General features: G+C 44.2%; 1 protein-coding gene across 1 annotated transcript; it reads right to left on the reverse strand.

Annotated features, from left to right (window-relative positions):
* Nucleotides 1–608: 608 nt before the first annotated feature.
* On the reverse strand, nucleotides 609–7,941 carry LOC311145814 (protein odd-skipped-related 1-like). Its single transcript, XM_084182129.1, has 3 exons — nucleotides 7,680–7,941; nucleotides 2,481–3,225; nucleotides 609–1,777 (listed from the first exon to the last, which is right to left on the reverse strand). The coding sequence occupies exons 2-3, from the start codon at nucleotides 3,179–3,181 to the stop codon at nucleotides 1,645–1,647; spliced, it is 834 nt and encodes a 277-aa protein (XP_084038255.1). The 5' UTR covers nucleotides 3,182–3,225; nucleotides 7,680–7,941; the 3' UTR covers nucleotides 609–1,644.
* Between the last annotated feature and the right edge of the window lie 15,240 nt (nucleotides 7,942–23,181).

Raw genomic sequence — 23,181 nt, forward strand, 5'->3', positions numbered from 1 at the left:
CGGGGAACATTTTGAGGAATTAGATCATCTATTGAGGTGTCATTAGTATCACGTGACTGATATTTTAGTGTTGTTCTTTGTCTTTCACGTAGTGGTAAGTTACAACTTGTGAGAGTTTCAAAAGGGATGAGAGAGTGAGCGGGTGCAGGGTAACTGCTAAGGTTTCTCTTAATCTGTTTGTACCTGTTCTTTCATGTTCACAATATACATGTCTGATGTGCCTGTTAACACCTAATGTTGACAGTGTTAGCTACCAGCCACCAAAGTCACGTTGACAAGTGTTAAATCCACTTCGAAATGCTGTCATTCAGATGAGGACCACTGCAACACCTCACAATAGACATGCATGCACACTGGAACCCTCTCCATACTCTTTATGTAATGTTCCTAGTAGGTGTTGCAATTCAAGGGAATCTCCTTTGGTAACAAGGAAACCCCAATAACAAAAGTACTGTGTCAACTACAGGAAATGAGAAAACAAAATATTTTCACAGTTGATTTCCATTTTAAAACTTTTAAAAGATGCTATGGAAATTAAAAGAGCAACGTATTTGATAGTATTCCTCTCACAAGAAGACAGAATCAACAACATAATATTTATTTTGTTTAGAAAATGACTATTTATTTTTTCAAAATAAGTTTTAGGAATCCAGTGATATATGTAAATAATCAATAATCAGGTTAAAGTGCAAAAATACAATTATACAAAAAATAACATTGGAATGTAAGCTTTGGAAGAGAAATAATGCTATGCTGACATGGCTTAAAACACATTTTTTTTACAAAGACTGCTTTAGACTCGTAAATGTCCCTTTCAAAAATGTATTTGGATCAAAAGCGAGAGTCTTTCGGAATGTCTGAGAGGTCAAGTTTGTCAGAGAGGTCAAGATCACATCCATTTTCCCCATTGGGCTTCATCATGCCCAACCAATACACCGCCTCTAAGTCCTTTAGCCCAATTATCTCTTAACTAAATGTGGGAAAACAACTTAGATCTAGTACAAGGTGCTCCTGGATATTGTCTGGATACATCATAGAGATCCAGGATTTTCAAATCTCTCTGAAGAATTGTTCCCCACGATGAGCACAACGGCTTCCTTGGCTGGTGAAATGTTGGTGAACATTTAACTTTTTCTATCACTTTTCTTCTGTTCAGAGAACTTCAGTTTGGTTCAAGTTTAGAGATGTTCTACTCATTCTATGTTCCAGGCACTTGAGCTCCACAATGTCCCCTGTCTTTGGTCAGCTCCACAATGTCCCCTGTCTTTAGTCAGCTCCACAATGTCCCCTGTCTTTGGTCAGCTCCATAATGTCCCCTGTCTTTGGTCAGCTCCACAATGTCCCCTGTCTTTGGTCAGCTCCACAATGTCCCCTGTCTTTGGTCAGCTCCACAATGTCCCCTGTCTTTGGTCAGCTCCACAATGTCCCCTGTCTTTAGTCAGCTCCACAATGTCCCCTGTCTTTGGTCAGCTCCATAATGTCCCCTGTCTTTGATCAGCTCCACAATGTCCCCTGTCTTTGATCAGCTCCACAATGTCCCCTGTCTTTGGTCAGCTCCACAACGTCCCCTGTCTTTGGTCATTTTGTCTTGTCTCTTATTGTTTCCAGTGTCCCCTTGTCCACTTTTTTTTTAAGGTGTTGACATCACTTAATCTTGGATGGCTTTAGTTCCTTCACCTGCATGTGCAGAGTTTTGTGGACGGCTAGCGTTCTGGACTGACAAAATCCCTTTCCACATTCCTGGCACTTGAAGGGCTTCTCTTTGGAATGGATGTACCTGCAGGGCAGTACAAAAAGAGAGTCCGGATTGAGTAACGAAACATAACTAACACACAAAGACAGCTATCAACCTAAAGCTGCAAATTAATAGGAGACGAGAAATAAATAAGTAGAAGGAATTGAGAGGTTTGGTGATACTGCCCCGCCTAAACCATCTCATATGCACTTGATCGCTTCCCACTACTTAACTGGATTGTTACAACGTTTTCCACATACTGATCCTGAATTCCGATTCAGCATCAAATATAATCTTGCTATCGCTACGTTTAATTGGTCCGTCACTCTAGGGGAAATTAGAAGTTTGATTCGAAATTGATTCAAAATAGCACATTCAAAAGCCATGCATAACAGGTTTGGGGTCAATTACATTTGGGGCTATCCCATTTCTTCAATTGGAATTAATTCAAATGGAATATGCCTCAACCCTGATGCATGACACTGTCGGGGGCTCAACATAATTAATCAACAGCATATATGACCATTTAACAAAGCGCTTTTTCATATTTTGTATTAATATCCTATGCTGTTCTTATGTAAAGGCCTTACACAGCAGTGTAACTATAAATGGGGGGTCTGGGCTTATAAATAAAGTTTCCAATAAAATATTATTCATTCATTTACAACATTTTGGCAGCAATCTATCTCCATACTCCTCATTCGTTAAATTGAGCTTCATTGTAATGGAAAAGTGCAGGTCTCACCTGTGGTCTCGGAGGTGGTCCTGCCTCCGGAAGGCCTTGTGGCAGATGTCACAGGTGTACGGCCTCTCGTCCGTGTGCGTCCGCTCGTGGATAAGCAGGTTGTAGGACTTGGTGAAGTGGCGGCCGCAGAACTTGCACACAAACTCCTTCTTGGTCTTGGAGGGCAGGCGGCCACGGCTAGGCTTGCGCTCAGGCGACGACAGCTTGGCCACGTCCATGAGACAGCCTAGCCCGCCACGGCGAGGAGAAGTCGTGGCGGCTGCCCCTGTTATGCTCAGGTCCTCTGCCTTCAGCGGGTCCTCCTGGGTGGCGGCGGTGGCCAGGTTGGCGAAGTCGAAGCGTGGCTGGGGCTTGTTCTTGGAGCCCTGAAGGAGATTCATGGTGGTAGCTGCAGTGGCGACCACAGCGGCCTGGTCCTTGGGCTGGACCAGGTGGGGGAAGATGGGGACGGAAGGCAAGCCGGGGAAGCGTCCGTCCATCAGGGCTGGGAGCTTGGAGAAAGTGCAGCGGGGGAGAGCGAAGGGAGGGTATCCCAGGGTCCACTGGTGGAGGTGGATGGCGTGCAGGGCGCTGAAGCTATAGATGCCAGGGACTTGGTCCGTGGGCAGCTGGAAGCCGTTGGAGGCCTGGAGGAAGGAGTAGTTGGCTAGCTGCAGGGAGGGGTGGAGGGGAACCGGGGCTGGAAGAGTCTTGCTGCCCATGGTTGGTGTCGCTACTGATCACTCAAATCACAATGCGATTCCCTCTGGAAAAGCAACACATCAAAAAGGTCAGATCATATTGATAACACAACAGAACTGTACTCATATAAGTCATTATTTGTTATAAAATGTGTACAAACCAGTGATACCATGACAACAACAGTGTATTCTACCATACTATAACTACAAATAATGACAATATGATCAGAACATTCCATAATGAAACAAGCATAATTGTGATATTTGATAATTAATCAAATAACATTTCTAACTAAGTATTTCCTGCACTTCCATCAGGCTTTTGAGGTTACCCCCTTGTTCTGGGTCATCCTGGTGTATTCACCCTGTCCCCTCACACCGCCACACCCCCCACACCCCCTGTCCCCCCCACACCCCCTGTCCCCCCATACCCCCTGTCCCCCCACACCCCCTGTCCCCCCATACCCCCTGTCCCCCCCCACCCCCTGTCCCCCCCACCCCCTGTCCCCCCATACCCCCTGTCCCCCCACACCCCCTGTCCCCCCACAACCCCTGTCCCCCCCACACCCCCTGTCCCCCCCCACCCCCTGTCCCCCCACACCCCCTGTCCCCCTACACCCCCTGTCCCCCCCCACCCCCTGTCCCCCCCCACCCCCTGTCCCCCCACACCCCCTGTCCCCCTACACCCCCTGTCCCCCTACACCCCCTGTCCCCCCACACCCCCTGTCCCCCCACAACCCCTGTCCCCCCATACCCCCTGTCCCCCCACACCCCCTGTCCCCCCACAACCCCTGTCCCCCCACAACCCCTGTCCCCCCCACACACCCGGTCCCCTCAATGCCAGGCCAATACACAAGCGGTCCAGCTTGATTATCTAGTTGCTTTTCAAGAGGCCTCATTATCAGCGGATTAAGGTGACACATGTGAATGTCTCCTTTTACCACTGAGACAAAAGGGATGTTTTTTTCTCTGGGGAGAGCCCCTTTGCCACCTTAGAGAGTGATAAGAGCTGTCTGAACCAGACCTCCATGCCACAGGAACTACCAGCTCAACATGTGGCCACACACACACACACACACACACACACACACACACACACACACCTTGAATCATGTATTGTCTGCAAGGCACACGACGAGTGATGAGAGCCTGTGTGTGTGGGTACGTATGTGTGCCCACATACATGCATGTGTGTGTGTGTGTGTGTGTGGGACGTGCATAGGATATATGTCAGAGAAGGTGTGAGAAAACAAAACAATTCCCAGTGCTGACACACAGACACTGGGATGTGTTTGGTGTGGGTGTTTCCCCATTCCCAGAAAACATGCCCGGGGCTGTTAAGACTCAGGTAAATAGAATGACACCATTCACTGAGGCAGAATACCTGGGTGAGCTGTTTATTCAGGTTTAATAAGAGGAAATAACAAAAGGGATAGAAAGGCTCTTTGTTTCTGAGCATATTTAATGGTCAGGCTGTGTGACACAGTTACCCGATGTCTTTTCTGTCTTAGTCTAAACACAGCTCCCATGCCGCACCTTTCCATTGTGATATGATTTAGCTTTCCAGAAGAAGAAAAAAAGCATTACCCCTAAGCCATGCCGTTTGCTTTGTTTGATTCTGTTAGTCATAGGGAATCGTGCCTAATCCCCCGATTTTACCGTTTTGAAAATATGACTTACTCTTTATTCTACTGCTGGTATAAATGAGTTAATGTGGGATAAGAATTCAAATGTAATTGTTTAAAGTGGTCATGGGTTATCTAACTTGTGTCATCATCACATAAGGAAGCCCTACAATATGGCCTAATCAAGATATACTGTAGATATTAATAGGCTATATATGGGTATAGATAGACCTATTGGAGAAAAGTACCCATTGATCATATTGGTGAATATAGGCCTACACTGTTAATACAAGTGAGGATTGAGTGAGAGCCATGGTTATTATGCAGTAATAAAAGTGAAATAGTCCTAATTACAAAGAAGCTCAAACGTCCCCCCGGAGATGTGTCCTTTCTGATAAGGACGCAGAAGTAATTTACTTTTACTTACGATGTCATTAGGGGCGATCAGCGGTTTCTCCCGAACCGTCTCGTGTCCTTAAAACCCTTTGATGTCTACATGCCATCTTTAACGACTCAACCATCAAGCTAAACACTGCTACCTCGCGTTCCCAGTTGGTCGTGACTGGCCAACTGTTAAATTCCGCGCCTCGACCCGACAGCGGACTTTTAATGAGATTTGAGATAAGATAACGCAAGGCATGATCGAATTATCATGTCCCCCACATACATATCACGCCATTATATGGTGTTTCAGAAATGTGCTCTCTCTACTCTAACTCTAATACATATTAGAGGTAGGCCACTAAGACGTTTAGAAATCAAATAATGGTTTAACACAAGATCCAAAATCCTATGGATTAAAGGTGACCAGAGGTAAATCTTAATGACATTTTCCCAAGACATTGTTATATAATTAGGAGAATGTTTCCGTTGGTGTTGGTAAGAAAAGTCACACCAGCGTTCCCATTTCGGTCCCCACAAGCCTAAACGAATCAAAATCAGGGCAGCTTTTCCTGGCCACAAGTTTATCTGAGCTGAGGTGATGAAAAAAGGTCGGATTACTTTGGATTTTTGCGCGCTCTTGTAGCCTCCAGACATGGGCCTACAACGTTACATGTCATGATTTAGAGGGAGCTTGGCTCTTTCAGGTCGTACATAAACACATATGCATACATGTTGGCTGGGCCTACTTAATTTGCAATTGAAAAAGCTGCAGAAAGCATGACATTGTAATACATTGCATTGGTTTTGGGTTAAGGAATTCAGGCTAGGACTCACTAAATCCATATCCACAAAATCACTAGTTTACTGTGAATATAGGCTAGCTTTCATAAACCTGGACTTTTATTTATTTAGCTCTCCTTTTCAAAAGGGGATTCAAGTACAAAGCATCTATCTAATAATGATCTATTGTTAAGTTTTAAAAAAGTAATGGTGACCTTGTGTGTATTGGACAGCAACTGCAGAGGTCTTCTGTGAATGCAGATCCTTTGGTCAATTGTGCAGCATTTACCGGGGACACATGTTTTTAGCCGTGTGTTGATGCAGAACACGAGAGGATATGGGCACTTACATTTGCATTTGAGTAATTTAGCAGACGCTCTTATCCAGAGCGACTTACAGTTAGTGAGTGCATACATTTTTCATACTGGCCCCCCGTGGGAATCGAACCCACAACGCTGGCGTTGCAAGCGCTTTGCTCTACCAATTGAGCTACAGGAGGCTTGAGCGCAATACAATAAAGCAACAGACGTGTGCACCCAAACAACGTGGGAAACAGTTCTCTGACAATCGCAAATAAAACATAAATATGCCTAAGAATGATCTTAATTCAAGCCAATAGTTCCAGATCATATTTGATACCATAAAACAGTGATTTTGTCCATAGCAATTAGCACAATACGTTGTCCACTGTTTTAATTCTGATTATTGCAATTGCAGATCAAATAAAGTGTTTTAATGTAAAAAGTAAAGTAAAGTAAACCTATCTTAGGCCTAATCCATGTTTCTATGTAAAGTACCTTAAACGTAGCCTGTCGTTATATTCCATAACATTGGTTTAACTCTAAATATGTAACTATTGATTGCATGTAATTCACCTGCAACAAAGACCGTTTAATATTAATGAATTATTAAATGAAGGTTATGTATTTTTGTTTTTTGGCGACCTAGTAAAATTCGTTGAAGTAATTTTACTATAAGAGACACTAAAAACGAATAATGATCCTAATAATCATCCTTACCACTCCATCTATATTTAATTGATTAAATCGATGTATAATACATATTTCGAAGTACCTTTAATATGCCACAAAATAATTTGGAAAAAAATAATATAAACAACAGAATAATTGATTGAGTTTAGATAAATTAATTGGGGAATACCCCTTAAAATAAATGGGCATCATCATCATCGAACACGGACATCTTTCTCATGTTAACTCAAACCATGTAATGTCTCATGCAATGCAACGAAATTTATGTTTTTCATGGAATTATATCGTTATTTTCAATTAGGTCCTTGTTGATTTTACTCCATCAACTTCGCACGGTGCTGGAATTTACCTCTGAAAGATCCCACCTGTTTCACACTCGCTTCGCGCATCTAACTCAGAAGACTCACAGTCGTGACGCTCATTGCAAGCTCGAGACACTGTCGAAGATGTTTACTTCTAGTTCCAGCATTAAACAGGTCAAAAAAGGCAAAAACGGAATATTATTACTAGGCTATTGTAATAACACATCTATTCACTTCGAATGGAAGGAACAGTTATGTTAAATAACTCAACTCTGAAATCAGTTGCGATAAAGTTGACAACTTTGTTTATTGTGCCTTATTTGTTTATTGTCATTCCCCAGAAGAAGCCTGACCATCAACACATTTTACAAGTCGTATTCTAACTGATGACTCAGAGAAAAATCACATAGAAAATGTAATACGAGGAAATAGTTACCAGCTCAGAGGTAAGGTCGGTCCTATGGATCCGGAGTGGTCCTGGAGTTGAAAACCTGCGGATGTTCCGATGCAAAACGAGTTGGAGAAAACGTTCAAAGTTTAAAGTGGTTCAGAGAAAGTTTTGGACTTCGTAAGACAACTTGCCCGGCATGTTCACATCGAGTTTAGAATGTACGCGCGTGTAGTTCACAGCTGTCCAAAATAGTTGTGTGCAGAACTTCTGTAGTGACTCTGGTGAAGACGCCGTCTGTTACTGTCCTGCGGTCTGCACTCAAACCGCCTCTTTATTGCAACCAAACCCTTTACTCGCACATGCGCGTCATTTAGCCAGCCCCCATACAAATTTGAGGGAGCTCCTTACTGTAAACTCAAGTTTCTATTTTTTTCATTATAGGTTTAACCTTCTAGTGACGGCCTGAACATAGTTGTAGCACGGTGTCAACTGTAATCTCTTTTTATTTTTAGAGGCTGCAATGCCAATTTCCAATAGGCTATTTACAACTACTGAAAATATACATTTGCCATTTTGCCTAGCCCATATCGATTGGCCCAGCGTCATCCGGGTTTGGCCGGGGTAGGCCGTAATTGTAAATAATAATTTGTTCTTAACTGACTTGTCTAGTTAAATAAAGGTTAAAAAATAAAATAACAAATAAAATATGTTTTTTAGCCTGTCTAGGCCTATGAGGCTATAAAAATAGGCACGTCATAAAAATCGAATTGTAATAGCTGATCCTTGTCCATATTGGGAAATAACCTGGCAGCGAAGATTCAAAAGAGAATAGGATTTTTGTGATGCAGTTTTTCTCAGTGGATGGTAATGCTGAGATGGCATATTGATTGCCTACAACATTGCATATAAGGGTAACATATCAAGGGTTAATGGATTTGGCAATGAAGCAATTCACACTCCATGGATTTAATTGATGGCTTCAAATGTTTTAAAACACAACAAATTAAAGTATCACCCACATTTTTATTATTATTATTATTATTATTATTATTATTATTATTATTGTTGTTGTTGTTGTTGTTGTTATTAATATCCTAGTTTTAATATCAATGTTAATAAGTATTTCCATAAGGTTGGTATTATTAGTGGAAGCACAACTTGCGGACTGAACCTCATGCACCCTCCCTTATAGGCCTAAAGCCTACAATCCATAATCTGAAGTGCAAAAATACCGCTAACAAATTAATTCGATTATTATATTCATTTGAATGAAAGCAAATTGCTCTTTTAAAAATAATTCCATTAGGCCTCCGGGTCTTCCTGTTTAAAATAAGCTTCTGTACGAGGTGGAAGGACTAACAAATACATTTTCACTTTCTCCTAATTAAAGTAAACATACGCCTGTCACTTTTAACTTGAGATCTGGAGGGAAAGAAATGGCACACGTGTATTTAACCCCCTAAAACCATGATTCAATTGGTCACCCTGCAATCAATCAATAACATTTAATTTATGAAGCCCTTTTTACATCAGCAGATGTCACAAAGTGCTATACAGAAACCCAGCCTAAAACCCCAAACAGCAAGAGATGTAGAAGCACGCAAAATGAAGACGCATTTCAAACCTTTAATTTCAATTGTAGGAGAAAATACCTTCTTTCTAAGTAGGGAAGAGGTGAGGTATTTCGAGTCCATTTATGTCATAAGTAAAATATCTGAAGTCAAACAATCTCAAATTATGCAGGGCAGGGAACACAAAACGGCCAAAATTAGGTATTATATCTATGATTTTGTTGAATAACCACGGAAAGTGAGCTATTTGTAAAAAAAAAAAAATAATCTAATGAATACATTAACCTAATAAGTGTGATTGATATAAAATACATAATGTACCACAAATATGCAGCTCGCTCTATATCGTTACCCGTACACTGACAAGGTGCTCGTGCTCCTGTGGTCAATATGTTTTTTCTGCTCACATTTGCAGGGCGCTTGAGCCCTCTTGGAAGTGTCGATAAGCAACACCTTGCAGTGGTGCTATTGTGTACAAAACCCGCCACCTGCTGGACAAACCATTACCTTGTTAGTTATTACTGCGAAGTCCTGTGTTCCTCTTTTACAGACAAATAAATGACGGGTAGGCCTAGAGCTCTAACCATATTGTCTAACATCAACAAAAATCAATAACCTTTGTTGTTGGAATATTATCCATTTAATTTCGGTAATATTGTGACAGAAAAGTAGCCTAATGTCAAAAAAAGCTTGAAAAAAAATGTATATGATAAGAAAATGATATGACATTGATATAATAAATGTATATGATAAGAAACTGATATGACATTGATATAATAATTGTATATAGTGAGAGTAGCCACTAATAGATTCTCTTCAGAATAGCATAATATATATTGTTTTGTAAATATGTCATTCTTTGGCAGGAATAGATTCTAAAGACAAACTATTCAAAAGTCTATGCAATGTTGCAAAGACAGATTTCATTCTGCTATTGAACTCGTTTTTTAAAAGGCAAATATTGTATATGATTGACAAAAATATTTCACAACTTAAAGGCAAAGATGCGATGTGGGGATTGAAACTGCTCCGCTGAGTGGTACTAGAGCCCTCTGAGGTACTAGAGCCCTCTGAGTGGTACTAGAGCCCTCTGAGGTACTAGAGCCCTCTGAGTGGTACTAGAGCCCTCTGATGGTACTAGAGCCCTCTGAGGTACTAGAGCCCTCTGAGTGGTACTAGAGCCCTCTGAGTGGTACTAGAGCCCTCTGAGTTGTACTAGAGCCCTCTGAGTTGTACTAGAGCCCTCTGAGTGGTACTAGAGCCCTCTGAGGTACTAGAGCCCTCTGAGTGGTACTAGAGCCCTCTGAGGTACTAGAGCCCTCTGAGTGGTACTAGAGCCCCCTGAGGTACTAGAGCCCTCTGAGTGGTACTAGAGCCCTCTGAGGTACTAGAGCCCTCTGAGTGGTACTAGAGCCCTCTGAGGTACTAGAGCCCTCTGAGTGGTACTAGAGCCCTCTGAGGTACCAGAGCCCTCTGAGTGGTACTAGAGCCCTCTGAGTGGTACTAGAGCCCTCTGAGTTGTACTAGAGCCCTCTGAGGTACTAGAGCCCTCTGAATGGTACTAGAGCCCTCTGAGTTGTACTAGAGCCCTCTGAGTTGTACTAGAGCCCTCTGAGGTACTAGAGCCCTCTGAGTGGTACTAGAGCCCTCTGAGGTACTAGAGCCCTCTGAGTGGTACTAGAGCCCTCTGAGGTACTAGAGCCCTCTGAGTGGTACTAGAGCCCTCTGAGGTACTAGAGCCCTCTGAGTGGTACTAGAGCCCTCTGAGGTACTAGAGCCCTCTGAGTGGTACTAGAGCCCTCTGAGTTGTACTAGAGCCCTCTGAGTTGTACTAAATCCCTCTAAGTTGTACTAGAGCCCGCTGAGTGGTACTAGAGTACGCTGAGTTGTACTAGAGCCTGCTGAGTGGTACTAGAGCCCTCTGAGTGGTGTTAAAGCCCTCTGAGTGGTTCTAGAGCCCTCTGAGTTGTACTAGTGCCCTCAGATGGGTACTTGATCCCTCTGAGTCGTACGAGAGAACTGTGAGGGGTACTACAGCCCTCTGAGTTGTACTAGAACCCTATGAGAGGTTATAGAGCCCATTGAGTAGTATTAGAGCCAGCTGAGTGCTACTAGAGCACTCTGAGTGGTAGGACAGCCCTCTGAGATGTACTACAGCCCTCTGAGTGGTACTAAAGCCCTCTGAGTGTTACTAGAGCCCTCTGAGTTGTTCTAGAGCCCTCTGAGTGGTACTAGAGCCCTCTGAGTGGTACTAGAGCCCTCTGAGTTGTACTAGAGCCCTCTGAGTTGTACTAGAGCCCTCTGAGTGGTACTAGAGCCCTCTGAGGTACTAGAGCCCTCTGAGTGGTACTAGAGCCCTCTGAGGTACTAGAGCCCTCTGAGTGGTACTAGAGCCCTCTGAGGTACTAGAGCCCTCTGAGTGGTACTAGAGCCCTCTGAGGTACTAGAGCCCTCTGAGTGGTACTAGAGCCCTCTGAGGTACTAGAGCCCTCTGAGTGGTACTAGAGCCCTCTGAGGTACCAGAGCCCTCTGAGTGGTACTAGAGCCCTCTGAGTGGTACTAGAGCCCTCTGAGTTGTACTAGAGCCCTCTGAGGTACTAGAGCCCTCTGAGTGGTACTAGAGCCCTCTGAGTGGTACTAGAGCCCTCTGAGTTGTACTAGAGCCCTCTGAGGTACTAGAGCCCTCTGAGTGGTACTAGAGCCCTCTGAGGTACTAGAGCCCTCTGAGTGGTACTAGAGCCCTCTGAGGTACTAGAGCCCTCTGAGTGGTACTAGAGCCCTCTGAGGTACTAGAGCCCTCTGAGTGGTACTAGAGCCCTCTGAGGTACTAGAGCCCTCTGAGTGGTACTAGAGCCCTCTGAGTTGTACTAAATCCCTCTAAGTTGTACGGGAGCCCGCTGAGTGGTACTAGAGTACGCTGAGTTGTACTAGAGCCTGCTGAGTGGTACTAGAGCCCTCTGAGTGGTGTTAAAGCCCTCTGAGTGTTTCTAGAGCCCTCTGAGTTGTACTAGTGCCCTCTGATGGGTACTTGATCCCTCTGAGTCGTACGAGAGCACTGTGAGGGGTACTACAGCCCTCTGAGTTGTACTAGAACCCTATGAGAGGTTATAGAGCCCATTGAGTAGTATTAGAGCCAGCTGAGTGCTACTAGAGCACTCTGAGTGTAGGACAGCCCTCTGAGATGTACTACAGCCCTCTGAGTGGTACTAAAGCCCTCTGAGTGTTACTAGAGCCCTCTGAGTTGTTCTAGAGCCCGCTGAGTGGTACTAGAGCCCAATGAGTGATACCAGAGCCCTCTGCGTGATATTAGAGTCCTCTGAGTGGTACTAAAGCCCACTGAGTGGTACCAGAGCCCTCTGAGTGGAACTAGAGCCCTCTGAGTGGAACTAGAGCCCTCTGAGTGGTAATAGAACCAGCTGAGTGGTATTAGAGCCCACAGATTGGTACTAGAGCCGGCTGGGTGATACTAGAGCCCGCTGAGTTGTGCTAGAGCCCTCTGAGTGGTACTAACGTCCTATGATGGGTACTAGAGCCAGCTGAGTGGTACTAAAACCCACTGAGTGGTACTATATCCCTCTGAGTGGTACTAGAGCCCTCTGAGTGGTACTAGAGCCCGCTGATTGGTACTAGAGCCCGCTGAATTGTACAAGAGCCCTCTGAATGGTACTAGAGCCCTCTTAGTGTTATTAAAGTCCGCTGACTGGTATTATAACCCGCTGATTGTCACTAGAGCCCTCTGAGTGGTACTAGAGCCCCTTGAGTGGTATTAGAGACTCTAAGTGGTACTAGGTTCCGCTTAATGGTATTTGAGCCCTCTGAGTGGTAATAGAGCCCGCTAAGTGGTACTGGAGCCGGCTGGGTGATACTAGAGCCCGCTGAGTTGTGCTAGAGCCCTCTGAGTGGTACTAACGTCCTATGATGGGTACTAGAGCCAGCTGAGTGGTACTAAAACCCACTGAGTGGTACTATATCCCTCTGAGTGGTACTAGAGCCCTCTGAGTGGTACTAGAGCCCGCTGATTGGTACTAGAGCCCGCTGAATTGTACAAGAGCCCTCTGAATGGTACTAGAGCCCTCTTAGTGTTATTAAAGTCCGCTGACTGGTATTATAACCCGCTGATTGTCACTAGAGCCCTCTGAGTGGTACTAGAGCCCCTTGAGTGGTATTAGAGACTCTAAGTGGTACTAGGTTCCGCTTAATGGTATTTGAGCCCTCTGAGTGGTAATAGAGCCCGCTAAGTGGTACTGGAGCCCTCTGAGTGGTACTAGAGCACGCTGAGGGGTATTAGAGCCCTCTGAGAGGTACTAGTGCCCTGTGAGTGGTACTAGAACCCTCTTAGTGGTATTAAAGACCACTGAGTGTTATTAGAACCTTCTGAGTGGCACTAGAGCCCTCTGAGTGGTAATAGAGCCAGCTGAGTGGTATTAGAGCCGTCTGAGTTATACTATTGCCCGCTGAGTGGTATTAGAGCCTGCTGATTGGTACTAGAGCTGGCTGGGTGATACTAGAGCACTCTGAGTGGTTCTAGAGCCATTTGAGTAGTAGAAGTGCCCGCTAAATGGTACTACAGCCATCTGAGTGGTACTAAAGCCCTCTGAGTTGTACTAGAGCCCTCTGAGCATTACTAGAGCCCTCTAAGTGGTACTAGAGCCCACTGAGTGATGCTAGATCCCTCTGAGTGGTACTAGAGCCCGCTGACTTGTACTACAGCCATCTGAGTGGTAATAGAGCCCTCTGAGTGATACTAGATTCAGCTGAGTGGTATTAGAGACTGCCGGGTGGTATTAGAGCACTGTGAGTGGTATTAGAGCCTGCTGGGTGGTATTAGAGCACTGTGAGTGGTATTAGAGCCAGCTGAGTGGAATTAGATTCCGCTGAGTCGTGCTAGAGCCCTATGAGTGGTGCTAGAGCCCTCTGAGTGGTATTAGAGCCCACTGAGTGGTATTAGAGCCCTCTGAGTTGTACTAGAGCCAGTTAAGTGGTACTAGAGCCCTCTGAATGGTACTAGAGCCCGCTGAGGGGTACTAGATCCCTCTAAGTGGTACTAGAGCCCACTGAGTGGTACTAAAACCCGCTGAGTGGTACTAAATCCCTCTGAGTGGTACTAGAGCCCTCTGAGTGGTACTAGAGCCCGCTGATTGGTACTAGAGGCCGCTGAATTATACTAGAGCCCTCTGAGTGGTACTAGAGCCCTCTTAGTGGTATTAAAGACAGCTGACTGGTATTATAACCCGCTGAGTGGCACTAGAGCCCTCTGAGTGGTACTAGAGCCCCTTGAGTGTTATTAGAGACTCTGAGTGGTACTAGAGCCCCTTGAGTGTTATTAGAGACTCTGAGTGGTACTAGGGCCCGCTGAATGGTATTTGAGCCCTCTGAGTGGTAATAGAGCCAGCTGATTTGTATTAGAGCTGTCTGAGTTACACTATTGCCTGCTGAATTGTACTACAGCCCTCTGAGTGGTACCAAAGCCCTCTGAGTTGTACTAGAGCCCTCTGAGTGTTACTAGAGCCCTCTGAGTGGTACTAGAGCCCACTGAGTGATGCTAGATCCCTCTGAGTGGTACTAGAGCCCGCTGACTTGTACTACAGTCATCTGAGTGGTAATAGAGCCCTCTGAGTGATACTAGATTCCGCTGAGTGGTATTAGAGCCCGCTGGGTGGAATTAGAGCACAGTGAGTGGTATTAGTGCCCGCTGAGTAGAATTAGAGCCGTCTGAGTTATACTATTGCCCGCTGAGTGGTATTAGAGCCTGCTGATTGGTACTAGAGCCGGCTGGGTGATACTAGAGCCCTCATAGTGGTACTAGAGCCATTTGAGTGGTAGAAGTGCCCGCTGAATGGTACTACAGCCCTCTGAGTGGTACTAAAGCACTCTGAGTTGTACTAGATCCCTCTGAGTGGTACTAGATTCCGCTGACTTGTACTACAGCCATCTGAGTGGTAATAGAGCCTCTGAGCGATACTAGATTCCGCTGAGTGGTATTAGAGCCTGCTGGGTGGTATTAGAGCACTGTGAGTGGTATTAGAGCCCGCTGAGTGGAATTAGAGCCCACTGAGTTGTGCTAGAGCCCTCTGAGTGGTGCTAGAGCCCTCTGGGTGGTTTTAGAGCCCACTGAGTGGTATTAGAGCCCTCTGAGTTGTACTAGAGCAAGCTAAGTGGTACTAGAGCCCTCTGAATGGTACTAGAGCCCGCTGACGGGTACTAGATCCCTCTAAGTGGTACTAGAGCCCTCTGAGTGGTACTAAAACCCGCAGAGTGGTACTAAATCCCTCTGAGTGGTACTAGAGCCCTCTGAGTGGTACTAGAGCCCGCTGATTGGTACTAGAGGCCGCTGAATTATACTAGAGCCCTCTGAGTGGTACTAGAGCCCTCTTAGTGGTATTAAAGACAGCTGACTGGTATTATAACCCGCTGAGTGGCACTAGAGCCCTCTGAGTGGTACTAGAGCCCCTTGAGTGTTATTAGAGACTCTGAGTGGTACTAGAGCCCTCTTAGTGGTATTAAAGACAGCTGACTGGTATTATAACCCGCTGAGTGGCACTAGAGCCCTCTGAGTAGTACTAGAGCCCTCTGAGTGGTAATAGAGTCAGCTGAGTGGTATTAGAGCCATCTGAGTTATACTATTGCCCGCTGAGTGGTATTAGAGCCTGCTGATTGGTACTAGAGCCGGCTGGGTGATACTAGAGCCCTCATATTGGTACTAGAACCATTTGAGTGGTAGAAGTGCCTGCTGAATGGTACTACAGCCCTCTGAGTGGTACTAAAGCCCTCTGAGTTGTACTAGATCCCTCTGAGTGGTACTAGAGCCCGCTGACTTGTACTACAGCCATCTGAGTGGTAATAGAGCCCTCTGAGTGATACTAGATTCCGCTGAGTGGTATTAGAGCCTGCTGGGTGGTATTAGAGCACTGTGAGTGGTATTAGAGCCCGCTGAGTTGTGCTAGAGCCCTCTGAGTGGTATTAGAGCCCACTGAGTGGTATTAGAGCCCTCTGAGTTGTAGTAGAGCCAGCTAAGTTACTATAGCCCTCTGAATGGTACTAGAGCCCGTTGAGGGGTACTAGATCCCTCTAAGTGGTACTAGAGCCCTCTGAGTGGTATTAAAACCCGCTGAGTGGTACTAAATCCCTCTGAGTTGTACTAGAGCCCTCTGAGTGGTACTAGAGCTTGCTGATTGGTACTAGAGGCCGCTGAATTATACTAGAGCCCTCTGAGTGGTACTAGAGCCCTCTTAGTGGTATTAAAGACAGCTGACTGGTATTATAACCCGCTGAGTGGCACTAGAGCCCTCTGAGTGGTACTAGAGCCCCTTGAGTGTTATTAGAGACTCTGAGTGGTACTAGGGCCCGCTGAATGGTATTTGAGCCCTCTGAGTGGTAATAGAGCCAGCTGATTTGTATTAGAGATGTCTGAGATATACTATTGCCCGCTGAGTGGTTTTAGTGCCTGCTGATTGGTACTAGAGCCCGCTGGATGATTCTAGAGCCCTCTGAGTGGTACTAGAGCCCACTGAGTGATGCTATATCCCGCTGAGTGGTACTAGAGCCTGCTGACTTGTACTACAGCCATCTGAGTGGTAATAGAGCCCTCTGAGTGATACTAGATTCTGCTGAGTGGTATTAGAGCCCACTGGGTGGTATTAGAGCACTCTGAATGTTATTAGAGTCCGCTGAGTGGAATTAGATTCCGTTTAGTTGTGCTAGAGCCCCCTGAGTGGTGCTAGAGCCCTCTGAGTGGTATTAGAGCCCACTGAGTGGTATTAGAGCCCGCTGGGTGATACTAGAGCCATCTGAGGGATACTAGAGCCCGCTGAGTGGTACTGGAGCACGCTGAGGGGTATTAGTGCCCTGTGAGTTGTACTATAGCCCGCTGAGTGGTACTAGAGCCCTTTGAGGGGTACTAAAACCCTCTGAATGGTATTAGAGCCCTCTGAGTGTTACTAGAGCCCTCTGAGTGTTACTAGAGTCTCCTGAGTGGAAGCAGTGCCATTTTAGTTGTACTAGAGCCCTCTGAGTGGTACTAGAGCCCTCTGAGGGATACTAGAGCCCGCTGAGTGGTACTAAAGTCTGCTGATTGGTACTAGAGCCCGCTGGGTGATACTAGAGCCCTTTGAGTGGTACTAGAGCCCACTGAGTGGTATTGAGCCATCTGAGTTATACTATTGCCCGCTGAGTTGTATTAGAGCCTACCGATTGGTACTAGAGCCCGCTGGGTGATACTAGAGCCCTCTGAATGGTACTAGAGCCCGCTGAGTGGTATTAGAGCCCTCTGAGTGGTACTAGAGTCTTCTGAGTGGTACTAAAGCTCTCTGAGTGGTTTTAGAGCACTCTGAGAGGGACTAGAGCCTGCTGAGTGGTAATAAAGCCCTCTGAGGGGTACTAGAGCCCTCTGAGTGTTACTAGAGCCTTCTGAGTGGTACCAGTGCCATCTGAGTTGTACTAGATCCCTCTGAGAGGTAGTATTGCCCTGTGAGTGTTACTAGAGCCCTCTGAGTGTTACTAGAGCCCTCTGTGTGGTACTAGAGCCCGCTGAGTGGTACTTGAGCCTGCTGATTGGTATTAGAGCCGTTATACTTAAGCCCTCTGAGTGGTACTAGAGGCCTCTGATGGTACTAGAGCCCTCTGACTGGTACTAGAGCCCTCTGAGTGGTACTAGAGCCTGCTGAGCGGGTTTAGAACACCGCCCACTATACACACAGATAATTGCACTAATAGACTGCCACTGGACTGCCCCCCCCCTTTTTCCCCTCCTTCAGAAATTATGTTTACAGATCACTCGCATATTTTATACCAACTATTTACAAACACTTAAGGCAAATGAAATGTGGTCTCCATGTCAGGTGAGTCAAATCCAGACAGCTTACTACATGAGTGAGTCATAGTAGAGTGTATTGGAAGGCTTTTGTGGGAAGTAGCAAAGTTTGTGACCTTTGGATCAGTACAGGCACAATGACTGGAGCCTAGCTGGGAATGTAAGATGAACATAACATACAATATCCATGCTTCATATGCAGTCTATTAATAATTAATGCTCAAGTGACTTTGTTTTCCAATGCATATAGCTAGCTAGGCCTACACTCTTCTACAGAGGGAAAATGGAATATGATATTGACAACATGTAAAAAGGAACATCTGCAGTTCTGTTCCTATTAGACAAATAAAGGGCTTAAGAAGGAATCTATACGCCTAAAATCTACGCAAAATTTCAGCTGTCCTCCAATGAATCTTAAGTCCATTGGCCTCTCATAGAACACGTGTCTCTCCCTGATAGGCTGCATGCAGTTGGAGAGGATGTCTTTGTTTACAGAAGCAGGAGGATGCAGACATTAGCCACAGACTGACTCCTATGATATGTTGGGGGCGGCTGCAATTACATAAAACACAGTTCACGGCTGGTGAAGAGAGAGGAGGTAAGAGAGGAGGAAAGAGAGGAGGGGAGAGAGGAAGGGAGAGAGGAAGGGAGAGAGGAGGGGAGAGAGGAAGGGAGAGAGGAGGGAGAGAGGAGGGGAGAGAGGAGGGAGAGAGGAAGGGAGAGAGGAAGGGAGAGAGGAGGGAGAGAGGAGGGGAGAGAGGAGGGGAGAGAAGAAGGAAGAGAGGAGGGAGAGAGGAGGGAAGAAAGGAAGGGAGAGAGGAGGGAGAAAGGAGGGAAGAGAGGAGGGGAGAGAGGAGGGGAGAGAGGAGGGGAGAGAGGAGGGGAGAGAGGAAGGGAGAGAGGAGGGAGAGAGGAGGGAAGAGAGGAGGGGAGAGAGGAGGGGAGAGAGGAGGGGAGAGAGGAAGGGAGAGAGGAGGGAGAGAGGAGGGAAGAGAGGAGGGGAGAGAGGAGGGAGAGAGGAGGGAGAGAGGAGGGAGAGAGGAGGGGAGAGAGGAGGGGAGAGAGGAGGAAAGAGAGGAAGGGAGAGAGGAGGGAAGAGAGGAGGGAAGAGAGGAGGGAAGAAAGGAAGGGAGAGAGGAGGGAGAAAGGAGGGAAGAGAGGAGGGGAGAGAGGAGGGGAGAGAGGAGGGAAGAGAGGAGGAGAGAGAGGAGGGAAGAGAGGAGGAAAGAGAGGAGGGGAGAGAGGAGGGAAGAGAGGAGGAAAGAGAGGAGGGGAGAGAGGGGAGAGAGGAGGGAAGAGAGGAGGAGAGAGAGGAGGGAGAGAGGATTCAGTCATGTGATTCCAGTGCACACAAGATTATGTGTTATTGTAACATGATGATGTTTTATTGTAACATTTAATGTGTTATTGTAACATGATTATGTTTTATTGTAACATGTTGATGTGTTATTGTAACATGATGATGTGTTATTGTAACATGATGATGTGTTATTGTAACATGATGATGTGTTATTGTAACATGACGATGTGTTATTGTAACATGTTGATGTGTTATTGTAACATGATGATGTGTTATTGTAACATGACGATGTGTTATTGTAACATGATGATGTGTTATTGTAACATGACGATGTGTTATTGTAACATGATGATGTTATTGTCACATGATTATGTTTTATTGTAACATGTTGATGTGTTATTGTAACATGATGATGTGTTATTGTAACATGATGATGTGTTATTGTAACATGACGATGTGTTATTGTAACATGTTGATGTGTTATTGTAACATGATGATGTGTTATTGTAACATGACGATGTGTTATTGTAACATGACGATGTGTTATTGTAACATGTTGATGTGTTATTGTAACATGATGATGTGTTATTGTAACATGACGATGTGTTATTGTAACATGATGATGTGTTATTGTAACATGACGATGTGTTATTGTAACATGATGATGTTATTGTCACATGATTATGTTTTATTGTAACATGTTGATGTGTTATTGTAACATGATGATGTGTTATTGTAACATGATGATGTGTTATTGTAACATGTTGATGTGTTATTGTAACATGGTGATGTGTTATTGTAACATGACGATGTGTTATTGTAACATGACGATGTGTTATTGTAACATGTTGATGTGTTATTGTAACATGATGATGTGTTATTGTAACATGACGATGTGTTATTGTAACATGACGATGTGTTATTGTAACATGACGATGTGTTATTGTAACATGATGATGTTATTGTAACATGATTATGTTTTATTGTAACATGACGATGTGTTATTGTAACATGACGATGTGTTATTGTAACATGACGATGTGTTATTGTAACACGTTGTTGTGTTATCGTAACATGATGATGTGTTATTGTAACATGTTGAACTGTTATTGTAACATGTTGAACTGTTATTGTAACATGATTTGTTATTGTAACATGATGATGTGTTATTGTAACATGTTGATGTTTTATTGTAACATGGTGATGTGTTATTGTAACATGATGATGTGTTATTGTAACATGTTGATGTGTTATTGTAACATGTTGATGTGTTATTGTAACATGATGATGTGTTATTGTATAATGTAGATTTTATATTGTAACATGATGATGTGTTATTGTAACAAGATTGTGTGTTATTGTAACATGTTGATGTGTTATTGTAACATGATTATGTGTTATTGTATAATGTAGATTTTATATTGTAACATGATGATGTGTTATTGTAACATGTTGATGTGTTTTTGTAACATGATGATTTGTTATTGTAACATGCTGATGTGTTATTGTATAATGTAGATTTTATATTTTAACATGTTGATGTGTTTTTGTAACATGATGATGTGTTTTTGTAACATGTTGATGTTTTATTGTAACCTATTGATGTGTTATTGTAACATGCTGATGTGTTATTGTAACATGGTGCACTGGGGAATTATGTTTTTACCCGTTTTAAGGGGAAGGGAATTCCACTTCCCTTGTTGTTTAATTTGGATAGTATATAGATGAAGTGAGAGGGGAAGACAGATGCAGTGTTTAGAGTTAAAGAGGTCGACACCCCGGTCTCTCACTTGGCATCCGTAGTCCAGAATTGGCAGTGTTATACTGCTAGACCAAACTCCTGCACCAGGGTTTTGAAATCTAAGGTCCGGTCTTGTCTATACTCCATCTCCATGTGGTAATGGTTAATCTTACATCATTCCCTTTCTGACTGACAACATGAATCATGGCGAGCCGCATGGAGGCTGAGTACATGATCTACGGTGTGATCGAAGCCAGGTCTCCGTGCCAAGCGAAAGAGCGCATGTGTAGATAGCATTTAACCAGCAGCCAGCCATGTGTAGATAGCATTTAGCTAGCAGCTAGCCATGTGTAGATAGCATTTAGCTAGAAGCTAGCCATGTGTAGATAGCATTTAGCTAGCAGCTAGCCATGTGTAGATAGCATTTAGCTAGCAGCTAGCCATGTGTAGATAGCATTTAGCTAGCAGCTAGCCATGTGTAGATAGCATTTAGCTAGCAGCTAGCCATGTGTAGATAGCATTTAACCAGCAGCCAGCCATGTGTAGATAGCATTTAATCTAAACTAAATAACTTGTTCTATTTCCAGCGTAAAACATTCCACCAGTGCCTGAATCTAAACAGAGATATCAACAGCTGTTGCTGTTGTGTCATCTGTCAAAACCTTTCTTAACTGAAAATGCTGGCTTTAAAAGCAGATGTAAGTTTTTTTCCTTATTCCATCTTGTTCTAAGGGCAGCTCTGCCTCGAGCACAGAAATTAATGTGATTGGTTAAGTTAAAGGGGAAATCAGCAGTTGCTACATCCATTGTTTGAGTTCATGATATGTACCCATTGATTTTAGAATAATATTATATAATATTAACTTATATATGTCTCATGAGCTTAGTTCAACTGTCATACCCCATCAGAACCCAAGATAGAAGCTTGTTTTACTCTAGTGTTTGTAAAAAAAAAAAAAGTACATGTAAACAAACACTATATTGCCTCAAAACATTGTTAAAACGTACATTTTGATATCATGGATGGTCAGTCCTTGCATCCACAGTTCTGTCTATGAACTTGAGAGTGGTTACATTTCTCCAGCCCCATCCCTCAGCTTTTTACCGAAACAGGGGTCGGGGAAAACGCTTTGTTATTGTTTCTACTGCTGATTGTCACTTTAAGGCAAGCAATGTTATTGGTAGTTTAGGTTATGTTTAGGTAAGTAATTCCAATTGGTTAGGGTTAGTGTTGGTGGTTTGGTTAAGTTTAGGTAAGAATTGTGATTATTTAAGTTTAGGGTTGAGTTATAAGGTTAGAAAACAAAAAAAAACACATTGAGATTCAAACCAGGGACCTTTGAAATGACTCAGTGGAATTTACATTTGCCAAGACCCACCCCCACAGTTTACAATCATGTGCAGGGGCAGCACTTTTGACTGGAAAAGGAAAATTAACAAATTGTGCCTAATGGGCCACACTGATGCTTTTGGAAATGTTCTGCCTTCATTTACCTCTGCTTTGTTCTGTTGTTATTAATGATATGCTCCACATACATTTGTGGGAATAAGTCATGTTTGTGATCGATCATCCAATGAAGTGTATTTTGTATTTGTATGTTTATTTATTATGGTTCCTGGCAAGGCAGCGGCTACTCTTCCTGGGGTCCAGCTAAATTAAGGCATTATACAATTTAAAAAAACATTACATTACATTTCACAATAGATTTCACAACATATTAAGTGTGTTCCCTCAGGCCACTACTCTACTACCACATATCTATGCTATCATGTGTGTGTGTATGCATGTGTCTGTGTCTGTGTGTGTGTCTCTTCACAGTCCCCGCTGTTCCCATAAGGTGTATTTTTATCTGTTTTTTAAAATCAGATTTTACTGCTCGCACGAGTTACTTGTTGTGGAATAGAGTTCCATGTAGTCATGGCTCTATGTACGGGGATCTTATCAATCAAGCAGTTGCCATGGCAACAGAGATAATTAAAAGCCCGTGCCATTTTCCCAGCACCCAAATGAGTCAGGTGCATGAGGAAATAGGAACTCATGATTGGTCCAGATGATCATTGCTATGTTTCCTTGCTCCATTAGAACCATCCTCAAGGTTAGAGAAACAACGTTGTGTTCGGAGCTA

The sequence above is a fragment of the Coregonus lavaretus genome (assembly GCF_964263955.1).
Source record: "Coregonus lavaretus genome assembly, chromosome: 18".
Taxonomy (NCBI): domain Eukaryota; kingdom Metazoa; phylum Chordata; class Actinopteri; order Salmoniformes; family Salmonidae; genus Coregonus; species Coregonus lavaretus.